This window comes from Branchiostoma floridae, unplaced genomic scaffold (genome assembly GCF_000003815.2).
Source record: "Branchiostoma floridae strain S238N-H82 unplaced genomic scaffold, Bfl_VNyyK Sc7u5tJ_1560, whole genome shotgun sequence".
Lineage (NCBI taxonomy): Eukaryota > Metazoa > Chordata > Leptocardii > Amphioxiformes > Branchiostomatidae > Branchiostoma > Branchiostoma floridae.
Genome location: NW_023365758.1, coordinates 69,902 through 79,331, shown reverse-complemented (window position 1 = coordinate 79,331; position 9,430 = coordinate 69,902). Strand labels below are relative to the sequence as shown.

General features: G+C 42.7%; 2 protein-coding genes across 4 annotated transcripts in view; both read right to left on the bottom strand.

Moving 5' to 3' along the window:
* The window catches only part of LOC118408207 (gastrula zinc finger protein XlCGF57.1-like), a 64,697-nt gene that overhangs the window by 2,131 nt on the left and 53,136 nt on the right, over positions 1 to 9,430 (bottom strand). Inside the window, exons 1-2 of one of the 3 annotated variants that reach the window (XM_035808849.1) lie at positions 8,730 to 9,027; positions 7,142 to 8,263 (exon numbers count right to left, since the gene is read on the bottom strand). In XM_035808849.1, the coding sequence (XP_035664742.1) occupies positions 7,142 to 8,261 (1,120 nt within the window). In that variant the 5' untranslated portion in view covers positions 8,262 to 8,263; positions 8,730 to 9,027. Of the gene's footprint in view, positions 1 to 5,996; positions 8,264 to 8,729; positions 9,028 to 9,430 lie in introns of those variants that run through there. The other 2 variants (XM_035808847.1, XM_035808848.1) reach the window with 2 other exon arrangements.
* LOC118408220 (gastrula zinc finger protein XlCGF57.1-like) overlaps positions 1 to 9,430 on the bottom strand; it is a 57,708-nt gene that overhangs the window by 17,624 nt on the left and 30,654 nt on the right. The gene's annotated exons all lie outside the window — the stretch shown is intronic.

The following is a 9,430-nucleotide window of genomic DNA, read 5'->3' as shown; positions in this document are numbered from 1 at the left end:
TTTGAATAGCCTCTAGATGCCGCTAAATGTAAGTTCCGCATCCCTGTGAACCCGCGCTCCACTCACATGTAGGGTTTCTCAGCGGTTTGTTTAACCATGTGCAGGCCCGACTTACTTGTTCAGGGAGCCAACAAACTGTTGCTGTTCAACCGTCCAGTGTTTGACCCTGTATGGGTCGTTGGGGCACCGTGACTCCATTCACTATCCTCCTCCACCTGTCTCTGTTCTCCGCCGCTCTTATGGCTTCTGCTTAACTCTACCCGGTCCATTCTCCATGTTGTCTTCCCATCGTTTCTTCCGTCTTCCTTTATTCCGTCTTTCTGAGACTGTTTGACCATGTGCAGGCCTAACGTACTTGTTCATGGAGCCGACCAACTGTTGTTGTTCAAGAGGCGTGTGTGACCATGTGTTTGTTTAAACACCTCTTATCTGTGACAGAATAGTCACACTGGTCACACTTGTAAGGTTTCTTGCCTGTATGTTTTCTCATATGTACGGTTAGGTTAGATCTGCGAGCAGTTCTGTATCCGCACTCTCCGCACTGGTAGGGCTTGTCGTCGGTGTGTTTAGCCATGTGTTGGTCTAAATCGCCTTTCTGTGCAGCAGAAAAGTCACACTGGTGACACTTATAAGGTTTCACACCCCTGTGTCGTCTGATGTGCTTCGTTAAATTTGACTTGTGAGCCGTCTTGTATCCACACTCCCCACACACGAAAGGTTTTTCTCCTGTATGTTTGACCATATGTCGAGATAGGTTAGGCTTGCGAGCAGTTCTGTATCCACACTCCCCACACATGTAGGGTTTTTCTCCGCTGTGTGTAGTCATGTGTTCATCTAAATTTCCTTTCCGTGCAGCAGAAAAGTTGCACTGGTCACACTTATAGGGTTTCTCACCTGTATGTTTTCTCATATGTTTGGATAGGCTAGATCTGAAAGCCGTCCTGTATCCGCAGTCCCCACACATGAAGGGTTTTTCTCCGGTGTGTCTAACCATGTGTTTGTCTAAATAGCTTTTCGTTGTAGCAGAATAGTCACACTGATCGCATTTATAGGGTTTTACACCTATATGTGTTCTCATGTGTACGGTTAATGTATATTTGTCAGCCACCCTGTATCCGCACTCTCCACACATGTAGGATTTTTCTCCGGTGTGTATAGCCATGTGTCGGTCTAAATTTGATTTCTGTGCAGTAGAATAGTCGCACTGGTCACACTTATAAGGTTTGTTACCTGTATGTGATCTCATGTGTACGGTTAAGTAAGACCTGTTAGCCGTCCTGTAGCCACACTCCCCACACATGTATGGTTTTTCTCCGGTGTGTTTAGCCATATGTACGTCTAAAATGCTTTTCACTGCAGCAGAATAGTCACACTGGTCACAATTGTAGGGTTTCGCACCTGTATGTGATCTCATATGTACGGATAGGTAAGACATGTGAGCAGTTCTGTATCCGCACTCCACACACATGTAGCGTTTTTCGCCGGTGTGTTTAGCCATGTGTGACTCTATATGGTATTTCTTTGCAGCAGAATAGTCGCATTTGGCACATTTATATGGTTTCGCACCTGTATGTGTTCTCATATGTACGGATAGGTTAGATCTGAAGGCCGTCCTGTATCCGCACTCCCCACACATGTAGGGTTTTTCTCCGGTGTGTTTAGCCATATGTTGGTCTAAATTGGATTTTTGTGCAGCAGAATAGTCACACTGGTCACACTTGTAGGGTTTCACACCTGTATGTGTTCTCATATGTTGAGATAGGCGGGACCTGGAAGCCGTCCTGTACCCACACTCTCCACACATGTAGGGTTTTTCTCCGGTGTGTGTAGTCATGTGTTGGTCTAACGTACCCTTCTCGGCAGCAGAATAGTCGCACAGGTCACACTTGTAGGGTCTCTCACCAGTATGTTTTCTCGTGTGTACGGTTAAGGCAGATCTGTCAGCCGTCCTGTATCCACACTCTCCACACTTGTAGGGTTTCTCACCTGTATGTCTTCTCGTGTGCCTCAATAGTTCAGTTTTTGTGGCAGCCCGATAATCACATTCCGTACACGCAAAGCGTTTAACCTGAAGCCTGTCTAACTGCTTTGTTTGTTGACCCTGTAGGTTAGGATGGTCAGATTCTTCTCCGATCTTTTCCCCATATGGGATGTCCCCCTTTTCATCCTGCTGTTTTCCCGTGTCTGATTTGTCGCTGCTGTCTGTCTCGTTTCCGGGGTGTGTAGTTAGTAGATCGTCCATGGCAATCTCGCTGTTTTTCTGGTCCATTTCTACGAAGATCGAACAACAAATCATCTAAAATTGAAAGATAGGAAACACTCCCAGCAGTCCAATACTATTTGTTATTCTACAACAGGGGTAAATATTGAATACCAGCCTGTTCCGTATCCTAGATCACACATCACACATCACACACACACACCCACACACCACACACACACACTCACCCACACACGCACCCACACACACACACACATTCACACATACACACACACATACACAATGCATAAAGGATACACCTGCATGCACACTAATCTCCAAGCAGATCTCCCGTGGCATAATACAGTACCATAAGCTGGGGAATGTGTTTAGCCGGCATAGGAGTAAATTGGTCACACGAAGCCAATTTACCCCTCTGCTGGCTAAACTCCTTCCCCATGCAGCTTATGATACTGTCTTATGCCACGGAAGATCTGTTTGGAGATTACATGCACACAGTCACACACATACTGCATATGCTGGTACACACGCGCATTTACAAACGTGCAACAATTTAGGAAGACCCCGCCCCCAAGGCAAAATGCTTCAGAATCTAAAAAGTCATCAAGCCCAAGTGCATCAAACCGTTGCACTGATAAACCTTGTCGATGTCTACAAATCATTTACGTCGTAATGCCCCCCTCCCCATACTGACTTCTACTATACTAGTTCAAGTAAAGAACCCTTGCCCAAAAGAATCAGCAGACGAAGAGTGGATAGACGGTATAAAAAGGGTTTACCTACCTGTTTACGGGGTTGATCAATTACTGATGTGCTGAATTGTCTTGAAAACAGCCTCAAACTGGAGGCAAAACGAATCGTGCGTCATATTCCGAAAATCAAGATGGCGGACAGGTAATCTGACCCCTTTTACACCACGAGGGTCGAAGGTCATAGTTGATATACCTGATTACCCATAATGTTCTAACCTATCACAACGATGTAGATCAACGCTTTCAACGCTGTCTGTTTGCATGTTTGCTGGTTTTACAGCTCTAATGGTAATCCATGTGAACATATGTGAACATATCAGTCTGCTCGATCAAAGAGTGGCATATCCAAGTGGCGCAAGTGGTAACGCAAGGTGTAAAAGGACTCGACTTATGTATGCCATAAAGGGAACGTAAGCTATAAAGCAGTTACTCAAGCAACTGGATATGATTTTGGATAAATGAATATACTTGTTTGTATGAATCTGATACATGTACATATGTATAATTTCTCTATGATTCGATGTTTACTGTTAAGAAGCACATATAATTCACCTTCCCCATGTCATTAGATAAACCTTTTAAGCGAGAAGCAGTTGGACTAAGGTATACCTTTCTTTAAACGTCGATGAAGGTTAGACATCTAGGTTATAAGATACGCCAAAAAGCAGTTACTCAAGCAAATGGATATGATTTTCGAAACGGTCAGACGTTCCAGACACTATCTGTCCTAAGTGACACTCGAGAGATCTGTTGGAAAGCAATTATTGTATCCTAGCTATGAATCGACATGCAAAAGTGATGTAGTTGTGTTTATCATAACTATGAATTAATGCTTTCGATAGTGTACTTAATTCTTTCTCGTTACATTCGATCGGCATAATAGATAACATGTATAAACAGCACGGAAAGCAAAGTTGGGTTGAAGGAACAATTGACTATCTTTCTTTGTGATGCAAATTATCAGAAGGCTATAATGATAATCTATCAATCAATCAATCGTTCGCATGCATCATTTGTTGATAAACGCACATGATAAATATAACCTAGCAACATTCCGCTTAGAATGTAACAAAGAAATAAAGTAAAAAGTCAATGACATGGTGTTAAATCGGCATTTGGATACCTATAAGCAAGGATTTTCAGTCAGTAATGTCAGTATCGATTCTTTATTACAGAAATAACATACAGTTTGATATGTCAATGAAGGTTAGACAACAAGGTGATAAGATACGCAAAAAAGCAGTTACTTAAGCAACTGGACATGATTTTCCAAAATAAGTAAGTGTAAGCGCTTATTAGCATGCATATAATACAGAACGTTTCTATCATGTTAAAGCATACAATATGTACAAGGTCTATGGTATTAGATATGCATACAACGGGCGTTCACTTCGACATTGGCCTGAACAAAAATGACGTGGTTTATCCCACTACGAGGACTACATCGACAATTATTTAGAACATAGTGCATACTGATTCTTTTTTTTTATTTCCTTAAGCTTTATTGAGAAAAAAGACCTTGACAATTACACATATTGTGACATCTACATGTATGGCTTCATGACTACATCTCTGACTACAGCAGATACGTAGCTATCAAACTTTGCACTTGGCTCTCGAAATCCCGGACGTTGTTACATTTACAATTAACATCTATTATCATAATAACGCCACGTTTACGACGATTTCTCTAGCCATACTGATTTGACAAATTGTCAACGGATCATTTTCTCCAGTTACATGTTGCTGTTACATCTTACCCTTGCCACTTCTACTGTGTAACTTTTTGTCTTTCGCCGCGCTTCCGCGGCGAAAGGCAATCAGACCGATATTAGATTTCTGTCCGTCCGTCTGTCCGTCCGTCCGTCCGGGTCGACCATGCCATACCGTGCTAGCGAGATATTCTACCCTGCAGATTCGACGGTATTTAAACGTTATGACATACGTATCGGCCTACCATGAATGTGCTGCTTGGTTTGCGGTCCATGCCATATCGTGCTAGCGAGATATTCTACCCTGCAGATTCGACGGCATGTAACGTTATGACATACGTATCGGCCTACCATGAATGTGCTGCTTGGTTTCTGCATGGCTTATAAGCAGGAATTTGCAGAGACGGATGTGAACGGTGAGGATTTCTTCGTAAGATTGTATACAATTTATAAACTAACATGTTCGCTGTTTGGTTATAATAAAACAGACATTGCAGAGAACAGTTTGACATGTCATTTACTTTGTTTTATGGAAAATCACCGCTACAAAATCTAGAATTGTGTAAGATGCGTGCGCCGCATCTGACATGGTGTGGGAGGGGGGCGTATTCGGAAATTTCTTACTCTAAGAAATTTCAGGCTATTTTCGTGTAACAAACTTCTTTCAGCAAAATAGTAGCCCTCGGATGCGTTGAAAATAGAATGACCCACATTTAATTTATAATTTCGAAAGGGAAGATTCTGACCGAGCTCGACGGAGTGAGTCTGACGCGTGACGTCACGACTCCGTCAAGTAAAAGCATAATTGCGTTACTAAAAGAAACGAAACGTTCCATTAAACATATCACGGACCTGTTTTAGTTTAAAATATCTACCTTTCACATGATCTTGCCATTAAAAAAAATATTTCCATTACTGTATATGCCATGTGTTAATATTTTATGTTGTTTATGGTGACAATACTTTGTTTGTTCTTGCAGAAATTCAGGACACATCTACTGATAAATTTGATTACTACAGTGCACTTTCATAAAACCCTGTTGTACTGTAACAGAGCCGTTCTTAACAGCGAAACAATCCGAATAAAGTTAACATCATTCATGCAGTTGTGTTATTATATGTAGTTCAAGTAAAATATACTCTGTGAGAACGACTACCTTACTAAACAGTTATATAACCTAGCACTTGACCAAACTGTGCCAGAGCTGCCAACGTTGCAGACTTGGCACCCACGCTTGACCAAACTATGCCAAACATTTTTACGTACACAATATAAGTAAGCGAAAGACTAGCTTTTTTCAGAAGCTCTTGTTTTTGTCTCTTTTGTCCTGAAATAGTGGATACTGATATACGGCTATTTAATAGTCATGCAACTATACCAAAGTTGCATCCCGGTGAATCCGCACTCATCACACATGTTGGGTTGGTGTATTCATAAACTACAGAGTGTTTGACCATGTGTATTTATTAGCTATATTTCTATGAAACAGAAATGCCGGACTTATCGCATTTGGGATGAAGGAGAGTTTTTTTTACACAACCAGTAGTTACTTACATGGCTTACGTTTCGATGTCTCTCTGACACATCGTCAGAGCTTCTAACTGGAGTTCTGCTTCTCACCGCTATATGTAGCCGATGTAGGTGGCGCTTTTGCGGTGAGAAAACAATCCCAAACGTGGCTTAGCTTGTATCCTCCCTCGTCCCGGTTCATCACTGGGGTTGACTTTCTTATCCAGATGGCCTCCTTAATCCACCGTGCCCGCCTATTGTCTTCCCTGTCTATGACCTTCGCCCCTCCCAGTCAATTAAGCAATTGTTCCTAGGCCTGGCGATATGGTCTGTAACTGCCGACTTCTTTTCTTCTTTCAGTGGTTGTGTAAAAAAGAATTTTCCTTCATCCTATATTCTACCAACCTGATGAAACTATTTTCGGAAGTTATCGCATTTGATTTGATAATCTGTATTTTGTGCGTGTCCTGGATACGTAAGATTTTTCAACCGTCTTGTGTCTGCACTTGTCAAATGTATCGCTAAGAATCGTGTTCGGCCAAGTGTTTGGTTAAGTAGCTTTTCTTTGTAGCAGAATAGTCGCACTGGTCACACTTGTAAGGTTTCTCACCTGTATGTGTTCTCATATGTGCGGTTAGGTTAGACCTGTGAGCCGTCCTATATCCGCACTCTCCACACATGTAAGGTTTTTCTCCGGTGTGTCTAGCCATGTGTGAGTCTAAATCGCTCTTCTTTGCAGCAGAATAGTTGCACTGGTCACATATATAAGGTTTCTCACCTGTATGTGATCTCATATGTACGGTTAAGGAATACCTGTCAGCCGTTCGGAGTCCGCACTCCCCACACATGTAGGGTTTATTTCCGGTGTGTGTAGCCATGTGTTTGTTTAAACCGCTTTTTGTTGCAGCAGAAAAGTCGCACAGGTCACACTTGTAAGGTTTCGCACCTGTATGTGTTCTCATGTGTACGGTTAAGGAATATTTTTCAGCCGCCCTGTATCCGCACTCTCCACACATGTAGGGTTTTTCTCCGGTGTGATTAGCCATGTGTCGGTCTAAATTTCCTTTCCTTGCAGTAGAATAGTCACACTGGTCACACTGATAAGGTTTCACATCTGTATGTGTTCTCATATGTATGGTTATGTTAGACCTGGCAGTCGCCCTGTATCCGCACACTCCACACATGAAGCGTTTTCCTCCGGTGTGGTTAGCCATGTGTCGGTCTAAATTTCCTTTCTGTGCGGTAGAATAGTCGCACCGGTCACATTTGTAAGGTTTTGCACCAGTATGTATTCTCATGTGTACGGATAGGTAAGACATGTGAGCAGTTCTGTATCCGCACTCCACACACATGAAGCGTTTGTCGCCGGTGTGTCTAGCCATGTGTGACTCTAGATGGCATTTCTTTGCAGCAGAATAGCCACACATGTCGCATTTATATGGTTCCTCACCTGTATGCCTTCTCATGTGTACGGTTAAGGCAGATCTATCAGCCGACGTGTGCCCGCACTCTCCACACATGTAGGGTTTATCTTCGGTGTGTGTAGTCATGTGTCGGTCTAAGTTTCCCTTCCGTGCAGCGGAATAGTCACACTGATCACATTTGTAGGGTTTCTCGTCTGTATGTGTTCTCACGTGTCCCGTTAGATTAGACATGTAAGCAGTCCTGTATCCGCAATCTTCACACCTAAATAGGTTTTCTCCAGTATGCTTAGTGATGTGAAGGTCTAAAGAAACTTTGTGTGCAGCAGAATAGTCACACTGGTCACAATTGTAAGGTTCCTCACCAGTATGTTTTCTCGTGTGCCTTAATAGTTCAGATTTTTTGGCTGCCCGAAAATCACATTCCGTACACACAAAGCGTTTAACCCTGGTGCGTTTCACCGGTAGTCTGTCTAACTGCTTTGTTTGTTGACCCTGTAGGTTAGGATGATCAGATTCTTCTCTGATCTTTTCCCCATATGGGATGCCCCCCTTTTCATCCTGCTGTTTTCCCGTGTCTGATTTGTCGCTGCTGTTTGTCTGGTTCCTGGGGTCCATAGCAATCTCACTGTTTTTCTGGTCCATTTCTATATGAAGAACAACAAATCATCTAAAATTTAAAGATAGCAAACACTCCCAGTAGTCCCATACTTTTTGTTATCCCACAACAGGGGTAAATATTGAATAGAAGCCTGTTCCGTATCCAAGATCACACACGCACACACACAATGCATAAAGATACACAACATGCATGTACACAGTCACACACACGCATGCACTCAAACACACATGCTAGTACACACACGCATTTACAGACGTGCAACAATTTAGGAAGACCCCGCCCCCATTGCAAAATGCTTCAGAATTCAAAGAGTCATCGAACCGTTGCATTTATATACTTTGTCAATGCCTACAACTCATTTACGTCGTAATCCCCCTCCCCAAACATGATCTGACTTTTACTAGTTCTGGTAAAGAACCATTATTTCTAAAGTATAAAACAATTAGAAGACGAAGAGCACACACGGGCAGTAAAAAAAGGGTTTCACCTACCAGTTTATGGGGTCGATTATATGCTGATGCGTTGAAATGTCTTGACAATGGCCTCAAACTGAAGGCAAATGAACCTTACGTGATATTCCAACAAATCAAGATGGCGGAAAGGCATACTGACCCTTGTGCACCGTGAGGGTCAAAGGTCAAAGTTGACATACCTGATTACCCATAATGTTTTATCATGTCACAACGATGTAACTTTATTTCACTGCTTAATCAACGCTTTTAACGCTGTCTGTTTGTATGTTTGCTGGTTTAACAGCTCTAAAAGGAAATCCATGTAAACATATCAGCCTGCTCGATCAAAGATGTGTTTGGGACTTTTCACTTACGTAGGCATATCCCTGTGACGCTGTCGGTAACGCAAGGTCTACAAGGACTCCACTTATACTCGCAAAGTATCCACACTGACAATCATTGGATCATCCTCATTAGTGATGGGGGCAGTGCCGAAGTCGCGCGGTGGAAGCCGAGTCCCAGCAATGGCTATAAGGGCGGGTGGGTGGGGAAAGAAAAGCGCTTCCCCTCCTCACAACGCTCTATCCACTTTTCCCACTCGCTACAGGTCTTTTATTTATTTATTTATTTCATCTTGAAAACAGATGGGTAGCCCCTACAACACGTGGGCATAAGTTGCATTCTTCCAAGGGGGCCCATCAAACATACATGTAAAATAATAAATACAGGACAAAAAACGT